At 41.5% G+C, this 21,547-nt stretch overlaps 1 protein-coding gene across 2 annotated transcripts in view; it reads left to right on the top strand.

The window, feature by feature from the left end:
• LOC140493488 (potassium voltage-gated channel subfamily KQT member 1) overlaps positions 1-21,547 on the top strand; it is a 690,303-nt gene that overhangs the window by 222,067 nt on the left and 446,689 nt on the right. For both annotated transcript variants that reach the window (XM_072591973.1, XM_072591974.1), the window contains 4 exons: positions 13,719-13,845; positions 15,429-15,507; positions 16,725-16,821; positions 20,594-20,734. In XM_072591973.1, coding sequence (XP_072448074.1) covers positions 13,719-13,845; positions 15,429-15,507; positions 16,725-16,821; positions 20,594-20,734 — 444 coding nt within the window. The remainder of the gene's footprint in view (positions 1-13,718; positions 13,846-15,428; positions 15,508-16,724; positions 16,822-20,593; positions 20,735-21,547) is intronic.

Here is a 21,547-nt window from a genome sequence, read left to right as displayed (position 1 = left end):
TCCAACATTCCTCAGAAGACAACCCAATCCAGTCCAGGTATTCATCTAGAGTATCTTCTCTGAATTCTTGTCAATGCAGTTCCATCCTTACTTAACTAAGACTGATAGTGTACACAGTACTCGAGATGAGGTATCAGTAATCTGTAGTATAATTGAAATGTAACCTCCATGTTTATGCATTCAATTCCCCTTGCAAATAATGCTGACATTCTGTTAGCTTTCCTTATGACTTGCTGTACCTGCATGCTAACATTGTATGATTCATAAACTAGGACACCTATGTATCTCTGAGCTCTGCAAACTCTCACCGTTTAAACAACATACTTTTTCCTACCAAAATGGATAATTTCACATTTTCTCACATTATCCTCCATTTACCATTTCTTTAACCACTTATTTAACCTGTCTGTATATTTTTCCTTACCTCCTTGTATCCTGCATACAATTAATCTTTCTCCTCATTTTGTGTCTTCAGGAGTATGTATATATGCAGACACACATATATATATATATATATATATATATATATTCAGTCCCTTCATCCAAGTCATTTATATAATTGTCAAGTGTGGAAGTTCCTATGGCACAACACTTAGGACACCTTGTCACTAGAAACCATCCCATTTATCTTTTCTCCGATTTTCATTTGATAGCCAAACTTTTAGCCATGTTATTCTTTCATCCCTGTGCACCATAACCTTTTGATTTTCCAAATGCCTCTGAAAATCAAAGTACAGTGCTTTCACTGGTTCCCCTTTGTTCACAGCAGGTTACTTCTTCAAAGAATTCTATGAAATTGGGTAAGCACGGGACAGAAAATTCCCTCTTTCGGTCAGCGTTTTGTCAAGTGAGATATAGGGTGCCTTGTCTGCCAGAGTTTCAGAGTGACGTTTCTCATGGAATCTTCCACTCTTCATCTCCTTAGTTATCCAACCAAGCTCCTTCCTGGGAGTCACGCAACCAGAGAGACGGAAGTGCTTGCTGCTCCCAGGTTCCTTTGGGCACTTGTGCCATATTTAAGACCTGTCTGCATTACCACTTCAGACAAAGTAAGCCCCTCACACTGTGGTTTTCAAGCCTCAACTTTCAAGACATAGTCCAGAGGAAAGCCTTACATTACAGTCATGGTCAGCGCATTGTCCTAGGTAATGGAGGATACCTGGAAGTGACCTTAGAGAGATGTTTTGTCCATTAAAGGCAGATTAGCTTTCTTTACAATTTCTATAATGTTGAATGTACCTATATTGTTATGACCACAGGTATCGCTGTCATTCAATATAAGTCATGATTTGGAGATGCCGGTGTTGGACTGGGGTGTACAAAGTTAAAAATCACACAATACCAGGTTATAGTCCAACAGGTTTAATTGGAAGCACACTAGCTTTCGGAGCGAAGCTCCTTCATCAGGTGATTGAAAGGGCGTCGCTCCGAAAGCTAGTGTGCTTCCAATTAAACCTGTTGGACTATAACCTGGTGTTGTGTGATTTTTAACGTAATTCAATATAAGTGTTGCGTATAGCAGTCAATGCAAAGTTGTGTTATTGAACTAACCTTTTCATAAGTTTGTTTTCAGAATCAAACTGGTACTTGTGTTGTTTATTGATATTGTTTGATTCAAACCATTGAGCCATCCAAATAATTAAATTTCTGTTTTGTAGTGCAATAAACAGCATTGGACTGTCAGGAGTACAGAGTACATACCATTTTAACCACAGGCGCTCTGTTATCATAGTTGCGCTGGTTTTGGAGAAGCTAATGTGATGGGAAGCATGATTTGACATGTTCCATAAGGTTACCAATAAAAATAATCGCAATGGCACAGCATCTCATAAAGCAAGGAAAACAGAAGAACCTCATTCCTGTTGTGCACTTCATCATGCAGAACAAACACTCAATTTGGCTTTTCTTTATCTGATGCATTCAGTCCAGTTTTAAAGAAGTGAGCTATGCCCTTGGGCAGGTTTCTCTGTTCACTGTGTTATGACATTATTAATATCTTTGTGAAGATTGCTGTTGCTTGGGGTTCGACTTTACCTGGAAATTCGTACAATTTCACCAGACTACATGTGTGCACACATTAATGAGTTTAGAAAGATGAGGATTGTTTTTACCAAGATCTTTAAAGTAATGAATGATTAAATAAAGTAAATACAGATAAAACTGTTTCCTCTATTCGAGGAATTTTTCACATGGTGTATGATGTTGAAATGAAAAGTAGACTTTTGAGCAGTAAAAATAGAAAGTGTATCTGTTTGATTTGACTCATTAGCTCCCAGTTTATTTATGTTACCAGCGCTGCTTCACCTCCAAAGTGGTACCTATGGCAAGCATACCCAGTTCTGGTGTGAGCTGCATGGGATGTCATTTTGTTAAGGGCACTAATGCACACACAGGGCATATCAAGTGGAGGTGTGCAGGGTAGGTCAACAGTGACGTCATGCAATGAATTGGTGGCAGCACTCCCGTTATGAATTTCAGTCTTCCAACTCCAACGTCCTCTCTTTAACTTCATATGTGTTCAACAGGGAAAGGATCCAGCAGAATTTGAACCTCCCTGACGCGCCCCCCCCCCGCCCAACCTTGCAATCCAGAATAATGCAGAGAATAAGCAGAGCCTAAAAAACTGCAGAGGCAGAGGATAAGGGTGTGGGTTGGGTGAGGAATGCTTTCGGCTGAGGAAACCATAACAACCCAGAGGGTTCAGATAGTCATGTCCCTACCTTAGCCTTAGTACAGAGCAAAGTATCAGAAATTTCCAATTCACTGAGGTTATTCTTCATGAAATCTACTACCTGCTACAACTGCAACATCAGTCTGAAAGCAGGGTGAGGGTGGCCTTGCCAATGGCTATAAGCATGACTGTGACTATGAATGTTTATTTCTCTGGCTCCTTTCGGGTTGGATTCTACATTATTTGCAACACCTGCCAGTTTGCCAGATCACTCTTACCCATGAGAGATGTCTGACGCTCTGCATTTCCTGAAAGCTGAATAGGTTTAATTCTCTCTGGTTGGAGAGAAGGCTGAAAAAGCGAGTGGGAGGTTTCACAAGATTGCAGGGTTCACCATGGTGCACCATGTCATTGGCAGAACAGGCATGCATTTTGCAGGCACTGATTTCAACTCTTGAGGCGTATGACAACTAAAAGGTAGTGTATTTCCTCTATGTCCTGTTGATATGCACCCATTGACTACATAACATGCAGGGAAAATCTCTGTATCCTGGGTGCAGCCATGATGCCATTATGCTCTGCCAATCCAGTCTATCCCCCACATTTGAGACACCATGATTAGCATGAGAGTGGCTACCTGATGGAAACGGCTATCCTTAGACAACGTGACTCATGTCAGGCATGCAACCGAAGTACACATGGACAATACACAGATAGCAGCACAATGTGATGTAGCAGACAGTCAGCTTAAAAATGCTTCCAGTGCCTGTAAAGCTGTGGAGGAACCCTGCTGCATTTGACAGAGCACATATCAAAATTCCTGTAGACTTGTTGAATGTTGCTGAAGTTGACATCAAAAGCACATAAATAGAACAATACAGCACAGAACAGGCCCTTCGGCCCACGATGTTGTGCCGAACTTCTAACCTAGATTAAGCACCCATCCATGTACCTATCCAAATGCTGCTTAAAGGTCGCCAATGATTCTGACTCTACCACTCCCACGGGCAGTGCATTCCATGCCCCCACCACTCTCTGGGTAAAGAACCCACCCCTGAGATCTCCCCTATACCTTCCACCCTTCACCTATCTTGCCACCAGTGAAAGAGTGACCAGTTAAGGATGAGGAGCAGAAAGGAAAGCTGCATTTTCTGACGAGGCTGTCTATGATTAACATACTCGATTCCAGCAAGCTCATAAGGTTATAAAAAATACGCGCAAGAGCAGATCTAACACTCCCTCAAGCCTTTTCCACCACGCAATAAGATCATCATAGATCAAATAGTGGCTTTAACTCCATTTTTCCTGCATGCTCTCTATTACCCTTTCCTCTCTTGGGTTTGAATCTGTTCAATGACCCAGTCGTCACTCCTTCTTTTAGAAGAGGATTTCCAGTTTCTTGACCACGCAAGGGAAGACATTCCTCCTCAACTCTATCTAACCAGAAGACCTCCTATTCTTAGAGTGTACTCTTCCTCCACAAGAGGAAACATCTTCTTGCTATCCATTCTACCAAATCCCCCAGGATATATTGATAAGATCACCTCTCATTCTTCAAAGTTCTGATGGATAAAAACCTTCAACCTTTTTTCACAAGATAAGCCATCCACCTCAGGAATGAGTCAAGTGAATCTGTGAACTGCCTCTAAAATAATTATATCTTTCTTTAAATAAGGAGTCATACTGCAGGGAAACAGACCATTTATCCAACTTGACCTGTGCACACCAGGCATATCATTCTGACCTAGTCCCATTTACCAGCATTTGGCCCATATCCCTCTAGACCCTTCCTATTCATTTACCAATTCAGGTGTTTAATTTAAATGTTGTAATTGTACAAGCCTCCACCACTTCCTCTGGCAGCTCGTTCTATACACGCACCACCCTCTGTGTGAAAAAGGTACCCCTCAGGTCCTTATTAAATATTTCCCCTCTCAGCTTAAACCTATGCCTTCTAGATTTGGACTCCCCTACCCTGGGATAAAGACCTTGTCTATTTAGCCTACTGATGCCCCACATGGTTTTATAAACCTCTCTAAAGTGACCCCTCAGCCTCTGACGCTTCAGGGAGAAAAGCCCCAGCCTATATAGCCTCTCCTTATAACTCAAGCCCTCTAGTTGCAGGAACATCCTTGCAAATCCTTTCTGCATCCTTTCAAGTTTAACAACCTCCTTCCTATAGAAGGGTGATCAGAATGGTATGCAGTACTCCAAAAATGGCCTCACTAATGTTCTATGCAGCTGTAACATGACATCCCAACTCCTGTACTTAATGCTCTGACCAATGAAGGCAAGTGTGCCAAATGCCTTCCTCTGTCTACCTGTGACTCCACTTTCAAGGAACCAAGCACCTGTACCCCTAAGTCTCTTTGTTTGGCAACAGTCTCCATGGCCCTATCATTAAGTGTATAAGTCCTGCCCTGATTTGCCTTGCCAAAATGCAATACCTCACATTTATATAAATTAAACTTCATCTGCCATTCCTCGGCCAACTGCCCCTTCTGATCAAGATCCCGTTGTACTCTGAGATCATCTTCTTCACTGTCTGCCATCTATTTTGGTACCATCTTCCTATATTCTTCCTATATTCACATCCAAGTCACTTGAAAAGCAGTGGACCCAGTACTAATCCTTGTGGCACACTGTTGGCCATGGGCCTCCAGTCTGAAAAAGCAACTCTCCACCACCACCCTCTGTCTCCTACCATCAAGTCAATTTTATATCCAATTGGCTAGCTCCCCCTGTATCCCATGTGATCTAAGCGAGCTTACCAGTGTACCATGCAGAACCTTGTCAAATGCTTTGCTGAATCCATACAGTTAATATCACATCACCTTAGCAGATCTACGGCCCCTGTTTTTTCCCGAGCTTACTATTATTCTGAAAGTTCACCAATATTTAGGTGTTAATTATTAACATCAGACACATCAAACAAAAACTAGAAGGTGCCGGAGAAACTCAGCAGATCTGGAAGCAACTATAGAGAAAATAAAAGTGCCACAGTGTTGTGTTCAGTGTGAATTTTCTTCAAAATTCTGTCCTGCTCTTCAAGAAGTTGCCGTCCGAAAAATGTCTGTTGCAGTTGCAGTTCTTGAGTAGGGAATGGAGAAAGGCATAAGGGTCAGGATATAATGGAGATGGAATGGGGAAATATGTATAAGTGTGCTTGTTTCTGTCCTACTGCTGGCAATGCCTTTGGTCATGGACATGTCAGTGATGAACTGACCTCTTTATCGCAGTTGTAATGAAATGCAACCATGCTTGTCCTCACTTGTTGTGCTGCTCCTTCCAATTATACACCCCACCTTGTTTTGCAAGATAGGGGCAAGTGTGACTATGAGTGCAGTGCAATAAGACTGGATGATGCAGTTAAGATGGTTAAACAGCATACACTGGCTGTGAGATGTGAGTGTGAGACAGTGTTAATACATGCAAGTGCAAGGGAAGCTATATAAGGTATAAATTGTGATTAACAGAGATTTTCAAGTGAAAGGGATATGGTGGTGACTTTGGCACAGGAAGGAATCCGCTCATTAAGAGAGGGAGGAATGAGTTGAGGGAGAAAAGGAGATGACCATGACAACAAAAGTGAGCCATATCTGTACAATCAGATGGCTCCTTCTTTCTATCCTCTGGGAAGAGAGCCTCCCTCCTCTAATTATCCAACATTAGATGCAGATTGACATCAATAAAGTGAGGGATAGCTGTGCCCTATGGCCCAGGCCCCCAGCACTGTTGTGCTATCTCATTTCCCCCTGGTGCAGAGGAGAGCTTTAAGACAAACTGCACGCATCTCTTCTCCGGAGAACCACCACCTCAGTCATGACTGCATTGGGTTGTCTAAATAAGTTCCACACTTCAGCTCATCTGCCTCTGTCCTCACCCTGACTGATTCTAAGTGGACAGAAGACCCTGATCCATATTAGTTAAGAATTCAACACTGGGAAAGTGTGAACTTTAATTAGCTTCTCCCCAAAGGCAGGTTTCTGACCCCTCTTGTCTCCCTGAGCATTCACCTACTGCATTGCATTCCCACACCCTTTGTCTTGAGGTCTCCTCAGAATCACTTTGTGAATGACTTCCAGAACCTCCATCGGCCATAATTTATGGTCCCTTAAATAGGTTTAACTTGTGCTCACTTCTTATGGTTTTTCAGCTCCCACTGAGACTTGCAGCCTCTGGACAGCATGATTGACACTTGCTGTACAGTGCAATTGTTAAAATTCACAGATAACACATCGTCTGCATGCTGCTCACATCAGAACAAATGGACATGGGCCTATGTAAGGCTTTGTCCAATTTTGCACCCTCATTATCACGCAACAGGTAATGGAAATCTGGGACACTCATCCCTCAAAAGGCCAAGAATTTATAAGGATTGAGAGTGTCGAATTATTTTGTAAGTCGATCGAGGAATATGGAAGAAACGTCGGTAAATGGAATTAAGTTTTGGTTGGTTATGAACTGTAGAAGAGCTGAGTTTGAGACCTGAATGGCCTACGCTTGTTCCTATGATGTTGTTTCATACAGTAACCAAAGTAGTCCTTCTCTCTCCCTCTGTCAAACCACCTTCCCTGTAGTTACCATTGTTAGAAGAGAGAACTGATTGGTTTTAGTGAGAGAAATGTTGTTTTGTATGTGTTTTTACTTTTATGCAGGATGTGGGCATCGCGGGCAAGGCCAGCATTTTTTGCCCATTCCCAATTGCCCTTGAAGTGAATGACTTGCGACACATTTCCAAAGGACAGTGTGAAGAGTCAGCTACATTATTGAATCCAGACTCACGTGAGGCCAGAGCAGGTTAAGGAAAGCACATTTTGTTACTGGAAGGGCATTAGTGAACCAGATGACAACGGGGTTTAGCTTTAAGTTCTTCACCAGCTGCTGTTGGATTTTAATCCACGTCCCTTGAGAATTAGCTTAGTCTGCTCGATTATTAGCCCTGTGACACTGCCACTGTGCCGACATCTTCCCCCTCTTTGTTTTAAACTTGCATTGTAGTTGACTGTTCTGTGGAGTAGAGGAATGAAATGGATGACTAGAAGGAGAAAAAGAATCATTGACTCTAATTAGGACACTCAGCTCTGATCTGATTTGTGAGTTTTACTTGCCTGTGGAGTAATGTTCCCGTTACGAAGAGATTTAAGTCCAATTAATAACATTCTGGAACCTTGGTTTTCTTTTGTTTTTATTTTCATTAACGTTGCACTAGTTGTTGTCTAGAGCTGAATTATTGCATTCATTATGGAGAAAAAAAATCCATACTTTAGCTTATTTAACTCATATGAGCCGTCGCCAGAGATCCCAGATAAGGAATCTTGGCAGCACATGGCAATCTAGCCTTCTCATGCAAAGATAAAATCTCTCTCCTCAAGAGGCTAAAAGGCTTTGGAGTTGTTTTTCTATTAGTGTTCAAAACAGGTCTTTTCCTTAGCTTGATTTTCTGCCCCTCCCCGCTCCCTAAAGACTTAGTGCTCGCATTAATGTTCAGTGATCCACTCTTGAAATGACAGCACTTTATTTATGAGAAAATGGTCAGTTCCCTCCTTTTGGTTTTGCCATGCTACATGTGTCGTGTTGCAGCCATTGGTTTTAAATGTCTGCAGACAATTATTGATTCCTCTTTTATAGTTTTTATTCCCTCAAATTTATTTTCCTTTTCATATGTGATCAATTAATATAACTTGCAGCTTTGGAATGATCTGAGCTTTTTAAAACCAGCTTTATTTCCCTTACCTCAGTAACGTGATCTGCTCTGGGTCAATTTTGGCAAGCTTTCTGGGCTGCAATGACAGTGTATTCATCAAACTGCAGAACTGCTTGGGCTCATGTAAGGACAGATGTAGAAACATTTTCCGATATCAGGCAGAAACTGGGGGCATGTTCTTGTTGCTAACGGATACCTGGATCAGTTTTGTACAGCTATGGAGAACAGCTTGTGCACTTTCACCTCTGACCTGTTGTGAATATCTAAGGTCTCGTCGGGGTCAGTGGTCCTCTATTTAAACATCAGACATGAATAATGGCGCCTGGCACTCAGCCAACTAGTCCGCTCCTTTAAGTCATTCTAATCTCCAGCAGGATTGATGGATACACACTCAGCTTGTCTGGATGTACAGTAAGGAATTCAAAGACAGTAACTATTGCCGCTTGTCTTGTGCTTTGTCTTGCTGACAGTGCACATTTACATATTTGACAATGCTTTAGTTTATGAGCTGTACATACACAATAAACAAAACTGAAAGTGCTGTACTTTCTACCACTATTCATTAAGATCTTTTGAGATGTTCTGGCAACTGTTGAAGTTTGTGTAGTGTGACAAAGCTTGTTCAAAACCTGAATTATTATTTTACAAAGAAAGGTTAACCTATAATCTGCCAGACAGAAAGAAATACATAATACAAAGGAGGCTTGAATGGGAAGAGTCCCCAGTGAATTCTAGTGTGAAAGGTGGTCCGTTCCAGTTAAAGGGTTTCTTTATTAATTAATGAGGAGACTTCCATCTGCCCATGAATGCTAGTTAACTTGTCAATGAAATAAGAAACATGTAAACTAGGCTTTTATACCAACTTCATGATGAATTTCATCAGACTGAATATTATGCGCTGAAAAAGCATTTTCAAAGCTGTACACTTACATGTGCTAGCTGTACATGCACCTGATGCAGTGAAGTTAGCAACTTTATTCTCATCCGTGAGTCAGATCTACTTCAAAACTCTTGTGCCCACTGGACATTATGTTGCTTTGTCAACACTTTAATGAAGAAACAGAAACTGAAGCAAAATGATGGACAACTGAAATAGATGAGTTTTTTTTGCTAACATCGAGAAGCACAATGAAAAAGAATAAGATTTACTAGCCTTGCGATCTTAACCGTGTTCCTAGCCACCGATGCTATGGGGACTCTTCAACTGGTATTCCCAGTTGCAAGTACCCTGGCGGCTCTCCTGTGATTTCCACCAACATGGTGGCCTTGAGATCTTTCTGTCATTTCCATTGACCCAATTCTCTGGTGGCGTTCTGTGGTTGGCATCTTCCCCCCCCCATTGAGCTGTAATGTTGGTCAGCTGCAGTGCTCATGGAGAATGGTCGTGCATGCCAGTTTTCCCTGGGATTGCCAATTTCAGGGTCAATTAGGGATTATGGGCAAATTCCCAAAGCTGGAAGGCCAATCAAAACACTTCCAGCATGAAAGTGGTAGCAGGAAGGGTTAAGTAAGGGAAGCGGGTGCTTGAATCATCCTCTCTCCAACTTGGTTAAACTTGAACTGAGAAAATAGTGACATTTCCAGCCAGGCCACCACTGTGAACAGCTTGGTGTTGGCCCTGCCCCCTTCTCAATCTGTTGTTGAAGCTAAACTCCACCTGAGCTCCTGCAGGAATCCGGTCTCCTTTAATTGGCTGTTTATAACTCTTAATAGCTGGCCTGGATTGAGATGACTCTGGGTCGAGGAAGAGTGATATTTTTAGTATCAACAACCCTAGCAGGAGGGCTAAAAGTCTAACCCTATTCCTCCTAACCACTAGAATCTCTCTGTTGCTTCTGGACATGGGCAAAAAGGTCTCTTCTATTTCAGGTGTCCATCATTCCGTTTCTGTTTCTTCCAAAACGTCTTGTCAAAGCAAAGTAGTACCCATTGTGATGAGTGGCCATAAGAGTTTAAAGTAGATCTGACTCACGGGAGGAGAGCCATTTCACTTCATTTCAATTCACTATTTTAACAACCTGATGCCATTTGTATTTCTCAATGACAAACTGTCCCAGTGGGTAACACAATTTTCGCAAAGAGGGAAACTATTCCGAGGCCACCAAAGGAGTGGTGTTTAGATGGGGAAAAAGTATGGTTGTCAATTTGAATATTACAGTAATTTAAGACTTGCACCAGCACTGGAGCTTGACTCCATACAGGAAACCTTGGTTGGATCTGAGCTGCGCTGTCAGATTCAACTGTAGTTTCACATAGTTTGTGTGGCATTGTGTGACCGGTTAGTCGATGGAGTTCCTGACCGCCTGATTTTTTTATTTTGACTGCATCTTAGGAAAGTTCTAAAAGTGGAACAATGCTGTAAGTCAAGAATGAAAAGCAAGTGACCAACCCAAAGGCTTTCTAATATGGTCTTTAAAATAAGTGCACAATTAGTCCCAAATACTTGAGATGTCCAAAGCCTTTCCCCATTTAGAAAATAGTCTGTGCTTCTATTTTTCCAATGAAGGTGCACAACCACACAATTGCCCATATTGTATTCTAGCTACCACTTCTGTGCCTATTCTCCTAGCCTGTCCGAGTCTGTCTATGCTTCTTCACCACGACCTGCCTGTCCATCTATTTTGTGCCATCTGCAAGCTTATCAACAACGCTGTCAATTCTCTCATCCAGATCATTAACGTACAATGTGAATAGTTGTGGTCCTAACAAGGGCCCCTGCAGAACTTCTCTAGTCACTGGTTGCCATCCCAAAAAAGATCCCATTATTCCTACTTCTGCCAATCAGCCAATCATCTATGTGTGTCAGTATCTTGACTCTAACATCATGGGCTCGTATATTATTTAGCAGCCTACTGTGCCGCACTTTGTCAAAAGCCTTCTAGAAATCCAAATCGATTATGTCTATTCTGACTTATTCATTGCCTCCTCAAAGAATTCGAAGAGATTTTTCAGACATGACCTCCCCTTGACAAAGACATGCTGACTCAGCCCTATTTTACCATGCATTTCCAAGTACTCCACAGTCTATCAGTCCCTTTGTCATTTCTTTGTTCCCCATTCTTCAGCCTCACTTTCTAGCAGTCCAATATCCACTCTTGCTTCTTTCTTACCTTGAAAACATCCAAAATAAGCTGTTGCAGTTTTCTTTCATATTGCTAGTTAGCTTACTTTCATATTTCATCTTCTCCCCCTTAATGCTTTTTTAGTTGAGCTCTGCTGGTTTGTAAAAGCTTCCCAATCCTCTGGCTTCACACTCAACTTCACCACATTATATGCTTTTGTTTTTGCTTTTATGCTATCCTTGACTTCCCTTGTCAGTCATGGTTGCCTTGTCCTCCCCTTATCTGTTTCTTCTTCCTTGGGATGAATTTCTGCCGTGCCTCCTCAATTACCCCCCGAAACTCCTGCCATTGCTGCTCTCATTATTTTGCATGCAACTGAACCCCCCCGCCCAACAAACACACACACACACATACACACACCTCTATCCACAGACCTAATTATGCACTTCACTAGGACTCTGGTCCCATTATGACTCAGGTGGAGGCCATCCCATTGGAACATCTCCCACCTTCCCCAAAATTGGTGCCAATGTCCCATGAATCTCAACCCATTTCTTCCACACCAATGTTTGAGCTACACTTTCACCTCTTGAATTTACTTGTGACTTAAGTAGCAATCTGGAGATTGTTACCTTTCTTCATTCTGCTTGTTAATTTAGCCCCTAGCTGCTCCGATTCCCTCAGCAGAATCTCTTTCTTCTTTCTACTTATGTCACTTAGATGAACTATGACAAATGGATCTTTCCCCACCCACTACAAGTTCCTCTGCAGCCCACATGAGATATCCTGAAGCTGGACACTAGGACAGGTAATACAACTTTCGGGATTCTCATTCCCTGCCACAGAGAACATTAATGTCTTACTACACCAGAGGGCTGCTCTCTCATTAGAGAGAGGCAACTGGAATTGGTTTAACCTGAGGGTCACCACAACTCAGGAGAGGAAAGAGGTAGAGGAGAAGTGTCCTTTATGGTAATCCCAACAGGTGCAGGAATTGAACCGCACTGTTGGTGTCACTCAGCATCACAAATCAGCCAGCCAACTAACTGAGCTAAACCAACCTCCCTTAACATGCAGGTGCAGTTGGCAGTTCAGAAGCCAAATGCAATATCAGCATTCATTTCAGGAGAACATTAGAGCAGGAATATACTGCTGAAGTTGTATGAGCTCTGGTCTGACTGCATCTGGAATATTGTGAGCAGTTCTGGGCCCGGTATCTAAGGAAGGATGTGCTGGCCTCTGAGGGGACCCAGAGGAGGTTTCACCGGAACGATCCTAGGGATGAAGGTCTTGTCATATGAGAGGTGGTTGAGGACTCTGGATCTGTACTCGATGGAGTTTCAAAGGATAAGGGGAGATCCAATTGAAACTTACAGAATATTGAGAGGCCTGAATGGAGTGGATATGGAGAGGATGTTTCCGCTCGTAGGAGAAATCAGTCTCAGAGTGAAAGGACGTCCCTTTAGAACTGAGAAGAGGAGGAGTTTCTTCAGCCAGAGGGTGGTTAATCTGTGGAACGCATTATTGCAGAGGGCTGCTGAGGCCAAGACAGAGATAGAGAGGTTCTTGTTTAGTAAGGGGATCAAGGGTTACAGGGAGAAGGCAGGAGAATGAGATTGAGAAACAAATCAGCCATGATCAAATGGCTGAGCAGAATTAATGGGCTGAATGGCCAATACTGATGTTATGTCTTATGGTCTCTTGTACAAGGATATAAATCACACTCTCCATTCAACTGTCACACTTCTTAAAGAGGAACTGACAAACTTGAGAGAGATAGACAGGCTTATTTTATATTATATTAAAGATAACAAGGAAGTAAGCATTGAAAATAGAATGGATTGGAAACAGCAATTCAATCTAACAAGTCTACTTTTTATATCTATAGATCAACTGCACATTACCCATACTGGGCTTCTTCTCATCCCTAATTACTGAGGGAAGATTCTGGCGAAACATTCTCTGATCTCTAAAGATTATTAAGCAGACCACCTGGCTATCACATAGTCCTTGTGTCGATCATTCAACTTTACTTTTCTAGTCAACTCATTTAACATCCCTTGTCCACCTCCAAACCATGTGCTCCTTCATTATAAAGTGCTGATTGTATAGCACAGCATCACTACAGCATTTCCTTCACTGCTCTAGATAATTGTTTAGGTGTACACGGGATCGTATTCATACAAACAAAGGGTTTGGAGTCTCTGTTTCAGCACAGATGTTGTACCATTTTGGAATGGCTCAATCCATCAACTTCTCTCTTTCTTTGTTCCAACAGGAGATTGTATTAGTGGTATTTTTTGGAACGGAATACATCGTCCGACTATGGTCAGCAGGCTGTCGCAGCAAATACGTTGGATTTTGGGGAAGGCTGCGCTTTGCCAGGAAACCAATCTCAATCATCGGTGAGTCACGTTACGGTAACAGCTTTTGCACAAACTGTACACTCAGGGGTCAGTCCCCAGCACCATTTAATGACAATGATCTGTTCAGGGACTGATTAGCCTTTTGGAGAAAGAAAGATGTTGGGGAGCACTACACTGGGGCATATAATGACTTGTGCCCCAATATATTAAATTGCTAGTTAGACCACTGAAGTATTATATTCAGTAGGCATTTCAGGAAGCTTATTTTATAAAGCGTTTCTGAGATCCTAGGGTGGGTGCCAGGAAGACTTATTGAATGGTACAGAGGTTAAGTGACTTCAGTTATGTTGAAGGACTATTCAAGTTGGTATTGAGGCAGAGAAGGCCAAGGAGAAATTTAATTGTGAAAAATTTTGATAGAGCAACTAAGCAGAAAGGTTTTGCAGTGGCAGAAAGGTCTGTAACCAGAGGAGGCATTGGCCTAGTGGACTGTTAATCGCTGGACTGTTAATCCACAGACCCCAGGTCATGTTCCAGGGACTCAGGTTCGATTCCTGTCACAGCAGATGGCGGAATTTGAATTCAACAAAAATCTGGAATTAAGAGTTTAACAATGGATTGTCGATTGTTGGAAAAATCCATCTGGTTCATTAATGTCCTTTCAGGAGGGGAACTGCCATCCTTACCTGGTCTGGCCTACATGTGACTCCAGACCAACAGCAATGTGGTTGACTCTTAACTGCAAATTGGGATGGGCAATAAATGCTGGCCTAGCCAGTGACACCCTCATCCCATGAATGAATAAAGGAAAAAAAACGACACATATTCAAGATAATTCGCAAAAAGAGAGTGAGATGAGGCAATCATTTTTTATGCACTGAACTGTTAGGATTTAGAATGAAAGAGTAGATTCAGCACTAACTTTCAGACGTGAATTGAATAAATACTCAGGAACTTTGCTCAGTTGCAGGGAAGGAGGCTAACTAAATAGTTCTTTTGAAAAGCTAGAAAAGAGGTGATGGGCCACATGGCCTCATTCTGAGCTGTTTATTACATGATTCTGGTCATACAGAATGGAGGAGACTACTCAGCCCATCACACCTGTGCTGGTACTTTGAAAGAGCCCTCCAATTTCTTTAATTCCTCCCCCCCCCCCCCCCCCCCCAACCCCGCTCTTTCTCCTTTACATATCCACGGTGTACTTTTGTAAGTCTGGTTCTAAGTTCTTTTCTGAGGGTGCAGAGAGCAGTTATTTCCATTCAAGAAGGGCAACCCACTTTAACCTGTGTCTGTGCATCTCTCGCATTTACCTTCAGTGTGATAACAATAGGACATCTGGAGCGAACTCTGAGATATTTCAGATGAGGATAGTAAGTGGTACTGAAAACCTTGACAAAAGGAAGAGGCAAAATCTTGTAATTAGGAGGAGTCACAAAATAAGATATCGATTCAGTCTATTGTGAATGTTTACCACAGCAGAACGAATAATTGATGATGGCAAGTAGACTGATGAGCCAGCATGAAGTGCCACTGCACAAGTTCCTGTTGCATTTTAACAAATAATACATAATGTGAATCCTGAGTTTTTATAATCTCCCTGAATTTGTGTTTCTTCCTGGCAGATCTCATAGTAGTGGTGGCTTCAGTTATAGTCCTCTGTGTGGGATCAAATGGACAAGTCTTTGCAACATCAGCCATCAGGTAAGCAGAGTAAGCATGGATCTCTCTACCAACTGGGTTCAGGCATGGCCGTAAATAGTGGTTTCAGCAAACTTGTAAATAAGATTTGTTTCCCCCCCACCTCCTACATACATAACATATGAATTTCCACCTATTTAAACAAATAATTTGTGATGTTTGGGTCAGGTAACCCACCAGCATCTGTGAGATCAAAACATTGCCCTGCGAAAAGCCACTTCTCCCATTTTGGGCTCACTCTTTGGAAGGTTTCTTTGATACCATCCTGTACTAGACTATGGGGCTTTCTCAGTCATACACCGTGACGAGTGAAAGAAACCAGACAGTGACTTACTACCAATGAGGATAGTCTGTCTTTATGGTATAAAGGAGTCTAGCACAGAATGAGTCACTGTCTAAAGTCCTCTTGTGTCTTCATTTGCACCCTTCCTGTTGTAAGTATCTGGTCTCGATAAGATGGTGTGGCTATGATCAGGATCTCCAACGCAAATGCAAACATGAAGCATCTTTTTGGATCTTCAGCTTGTACCTGGGTTTCAGACTTTGGGCCAGAATTCTATGCCCCTCTTGGATTGGCAAGCAGGGTTATAACATTGGGGGTCATTGCAGCAAGGCTCCAGTGAAACCCTGGATGTATCTGTAAGTCAGAGGCTCCATGTTGTTCATCTTTTTGAGAGGTTTGAAAGAAGTGGAATCTGCCTGACGGCCCAACAGTGCCACCGTTCCTGCATTCCAGAAAACTCCAAAATCTGGAAATGACTTTGTCCCAAGTAATCTGGACTGAAGAGTTTGCAATCTGTTAGTAAAGGTCATCCATGAAGCTGTCAGGTTGTCACAAAATGCCTAGCTGGTTCATTAATAGCTTTCAGCGCAGGAAACCTAAGCATGATTCCACTACCCTGTCAATATGATTGAGTTATTAACAGCCTTCTGAAATAGGCTAGCGAGCCATTCAGTTGTTTGTGGGACACCTTCACCATCCTGACTGGAGAGGTTCAATAAGGTCTGTCACCAACAACAAGACATAAATGGCAGTGATGCCATTATCCTGATACCAACAAACCAAAAAGCTCCACGGCTGTAGCCAAAACATTATTTTTTCCATTCTGATTGTCTCCCCTTTACATGTCAGCTCAGAGTTTCATTGCCAGTAGCTAAAACCACAGGCACGAGCACCCGCTGACGCTTTTAATGGAGCATTGTTTCCCCTTTTGTTCCAGGGGCATTCGTTTTCTGCAAATCCTTCGAATGCTACATGTCGATCGACAGGGAGGCACCTGGAGACTTTTGGGATCGGTTGTCTTTATCCATCGACAGGTGGGGTGATCTGACTCCACGTTCTGTAGGTCAACTTAAGTGCTGAGTCATAAAGACAGCTGGCTCCCATCAAAACCTTCATCTGGTTTAACCCTAGTGTGACAAGAACTTTCTTTAACATCCATCCTTTTTGTTTGATTCAGTTCTCAAGACTTATTTATTGTACCTATAGTTGGTAGCTGTTACATTCACTGCCAAATGCTATAATTTCAATTCGCAAGTTGTGTTTTACTGTCGAGGTTGATTAATGTTTTGCAGTGAGGAAATGTTAATGAGCCAGAATTCACTGAGGTGAGGCATTGCATGTCAAGTCTGTGGACAGTTAGACATTTTTATAGAAAATCAAAACACAATGAGGTAAAATGGCCCTTCAGGCCTACACATTCATTCAATATAATCATAGTTGAGCATCCTAATCAGTACCCTATTCCCAATTTTGGCACATACCCTTTGATCCTTTTAGCCCTAATAACTAAATTTAACTTATGAGCTCTTTCAGCTCCTTTAAGGGATAATAATTTGCCCTAAAAATTGGAAGTTCAAGCAGGTAATGGGATATCTGGGATCTGTTAAATGAATAACCAATCTCATTACCCAAATGAGATTTTAAAATCAAAATTTTGCAATTAAATTGAGCCTTTACAAACCACTTGACTTCTTAAAGTGTTTTCTTTACAATCATTGCAAGACTTTTAAAATGTAATTCCAATTGTAACGAAGGAATATATTGAGAAGTAAACAGGGGGAGCTGAAAAGGAGGGTCAATTTGAGGGGCTAAATTTAAGGTCAAATCAGATGCAGAAAGAGAAACTAAGAGAGGTTGAATTAAGAGAAAGTGTAAATTAGACTGAAAGGGCAAGTAAGAAAAAAAAGTTCAGACTTGGCACTTCTAAATATCTCCAACAATTCACAAACTGAGGGGATGAGCAGTCACATTCTTAATTGTTCACTTTCTGAACCAGCAAGGTGGTTAACACATGATAATAGTTTCATATTGTCCAAATGGTACTAATGCAATTAATTACTAGACTTAACTTGCTGTGTCATGTTTAATGGGTAACTCTCATCCAAACCTAGCAACTCCTTGAATTATATGGTGAAGTGATAAATGTGATATTGTTTAGACAAAACTATAGAAGAGTGAAACATATCAATCAATTTGTGACTTGCAATTCAGTACAAAATCTCATGTGGAAAAACTCCCAACAGTTTAATACTGGCCTGCAGTGCTTTAGCTATTTTATAATGTTACCCTTGTACCTATCTTAACTGTTTTGGTGAAAATCACGTTAAGTTCAATAAAGAGAACAAATTTTATATTTGACCTTCCACTGCCTGGGGTATGTGCAAGCATGGGGGAAAGAAAAGTTAATATAAGACTGAAACAATCAGACAAACCAAAAATAAATAAATTAAAAATGAGCAGACATAATACGGTAAGACATAGTGCAGTCTGTGGAAGAAACAGACAAGTTTATTATTTAATCATTGATCACAACAATGTGTATTTTGGAGATATTTGCCTTTTAAAGCATTTGCACAATTTTTAAACTATTTAATTTAAGCTCTGACTAAGACTGATAAGATTAAAGCCTCTTATTGTTATGACTTAGTACATTCTTAGGTCAATTCCTGGTCAGGATAAATTTGTAACACTCTTCGCAACTAAGTTGTAATTGTCAGTCCTCTTCCATGGATGTGAAGTGAAGAGGTGATTTAGTGGGTGAAGATGTTAATCTGTTGTAGTAGGAGTACTGTTCTGAGATTGGAGATGATACAGGCTAATGGGCCAATCTAGATGTAGCAATACTTTATATCTGAACTGAAGGAAATTGTTTCTGAATCTAGCTTCAAATAAAAGGTAGAAAATGCTTCCTATTAAATTTGGCTTTTATTCCTTTGCATATCAAAGCACAATGAATGGATTGAGAGATTTTAAGTATTTAAAAAAATTTGACTAACTAGATGCAGAGAGTTAAAAATCACACAACAGGTTATAGTCCAACAGGTTTAATTGGAAGCACACTAGCTTTCGGAGCGACACTCCTTCATCAGATGATAGTGAAAGAGCGTCGCTCCGAAAGCTGTGCTTCCAATTAAATCTGTTGGACTATAACCTGGTGTTGTGTGATTTTTAACTTTGTACACCCCAGTCCAACACCGGCCTCTCCAAGTCGTAGATGCAGAGATGTTGTTTCCACTAGTGTGGAAATAAAAAAAAGATTAAAGCTGATTAGGAAGGCAATGAAGGAAACGTTTTTTACATAAGGAGCAGTAAAATCTTGAATTTTCTTCCCTCATAAAGTCATGGATGATGGTGACTCCCAACAGTTTGGTATATTGGAAAAGTTTTCAAGAGCATGTTGAGTAGATTTATGTTCAGGAAGAGAGCTAAAAGACATTTTGTCATTTATATATATATGATTTGGATGTGAATATAGGAAGAATGGTTAGTACGTTTGTAGATGACATCAAAACAGGTGGTGTAGCGGACAGTGAGGAAAGTTATCTCAGAGTACAATGGCACCTTGATCCGATGGGCCAAGGCGTGGCAGATGGAGCTTAATTTAGATATTAGGTATTTTGGTAAGGCAAATCAGGGCAGGATTTGTGCACTTCTTGGGGAATGTTGCTGAATAAAGAGAATGTATGGTGCAGGTTCATAGTTTTCTGAATGTAGAGTCACAGGTAGATGGGATGGTGAAGAGGTATTTGGTACAAATTGGTCAGTGCATTCAGTATAGGAGTTAGGAGGTCATGTTGTGGCTGTGCAGGATGTTGGTTTGGTTTGGATGTTGGTTTATTCCACTTTTGGAATACTGTGTTCAATTCTCATCACCCTGCTATAAGAAAGATGTTAATAAATTTGGAAGGGCATAGAACAGATTTACAAGGATGTTGCCAGGGTTGGAGAGTTTGAGCTGTAAGGAAAGGCTGAATAGGCTGGGGCTATTTTCCCTGGATTGCTGGGGGCTAAGGGATGACCTTACAGAGATTTACAAAATCATGAGGGCTATGGGTAGGAGAAATAGACAAGGTCTTTTCCCTAGTGTGGAGGAATCGAAAACTACAGCACATTGGTTTAAGGTGAGAGGGGAAAGATATAAAAGGAACTTAAGGGGAAAATTTTTCAAGCAGAGGGTGGTGCATGAATGGATTGAGCTGCCAGAGGAAGTGGTAGAGGTGGCTACAATTACAGCATAGGCAATTGGAGTCAATATTAGTGTGGTGCTGGAAAAGCACAACAGCTCAGGCGGCATCCAAGGAGCAAGAAAATCGATGTTTCGGGCAAAAGCCCTTCATCAGGACCTGATTTTCCTGCTCCTCAGATGCTGCCTGACCTGCTGTGCTTTTCCAGCACCTCTATAATCTTGACTATCATCTCCAGCATCTGCAGTCCTCACTTTCGCCGAGCATTGGCAATTGGATGTGTGCATGAATAGGAAACGTTTAGAGGGATATGGGTCAAATGCTGGTCAATGGAACTGGATTAATTTTGGATATCTGGTTGGCATGGACAAGTTGGACTGACGAGTCTGTTTCTGTGCTGAACACCTCTAATGTGTCTATGACATGAAGCTCAGGCAGCTAAATGGGGTTGCACTGCAGATCAGCCAAGATCTCGATAAATGATGGAGCAGACTCTAGGGGTTGAATTGCTTTTGTGATAGTGTCATGCTCACAGCATCTTTCACCAGTAATAATAACGATTTGAAAACAACATTGAGTAGTAAATGTCTGCCTTTTAATTTTCTTACTTTATCTTTGATAGGAGCTGATTACAACCCTTTACATCGGGTTCCTGGGCCTGATCTTTTCTTCCTACTTTGTGTATCTGGCTGAAAAAGATGCTGTGGATGACAGTGGCTCCCAACAGTTTGGTAGTTATGCAGACGCCCTATGGTGGGGTGTGGTAAGTATCTTTAAGCTGTCCGCTGAACTGAGTCGTTTGGGAACTAGGGATTACTTTAGCAATCTGACGCGATAAGGAAATGGGTTGTAAAAGACTGTAATAGGGGCCAGGGATAATTAGTATCTGCTGTTTCCAGTTTGAAACACTCCTGTAATTTTCTGCTGAGCTACAACCCCTGTCTTCTCCTGTTACAATTTTCTGATTGATATCTGGGTAGTTTAATGAGAAACTTGTGCTGTCTGTTCCAACAAGACCTTATAGGGAACCCAGAGGTCTGCTTGGTGTATCATGGCTTTGTAAGCAATGTTGCTCCCTGACTTACAGTGGCTGAAAGGTGGGATTCTTTCTCTTCCCTATGACCAACTGAATTGGCACCGGAGTGAATGAGATCTGGCCCAGGGCTGTCTGACAGTGCAAAGCACTAAACGAATGTTACCTAAATCCCTGCCAAGTTCCTTTTCTGTGTACTGGATGCTTCTAAATAAAAACTATATTTTTTTAAGGAAAAGTCATTAAACTGACTGCTGTGGAGAAATAATGCTCCTTGGAACCATAGCAATTTACAACATAAATTGATGCCATTTGGCTCATCATTTTGGGCTGATTTTTTCCTGAAGCAATGTAATAGTAAACCCACTATTGTGCAGTCTCCTTCAAGCCTTTATCTTCCTCTGCTTAAAATATTTATCCAATTCTCCTGCAACATACACAATTATCTCCGCTAATCACTCACTGTGGTAAACTATTCAATGTGCCAACTCTGAGTTAAAAAAGAATTCTCCGAACCTTTCTCCTTATTCACATAGTTAAATC

This window comes from Chiloscyllium punctatum, chromosome 22 (assembly GCF_047496795.1).
Source record: "Chiloscyllium punctatum isolate Juve2018m chromosome 22, sChiPun1.3, whole genome shotgun sequence".
Classification (NCBI taxonomy): domain Eukaryota; kingdom Metazoa; phylum Chordata; class Chondrichthyes; order Orectolobiformes; family Hemiscylliidae; genus Chiloscyllium; species Chiloscyllium punctatum.
Note: the sequence above shows the minus strand (reverse complement) of the source record. Positions and strands in the feature narration are given on the sequence as shown.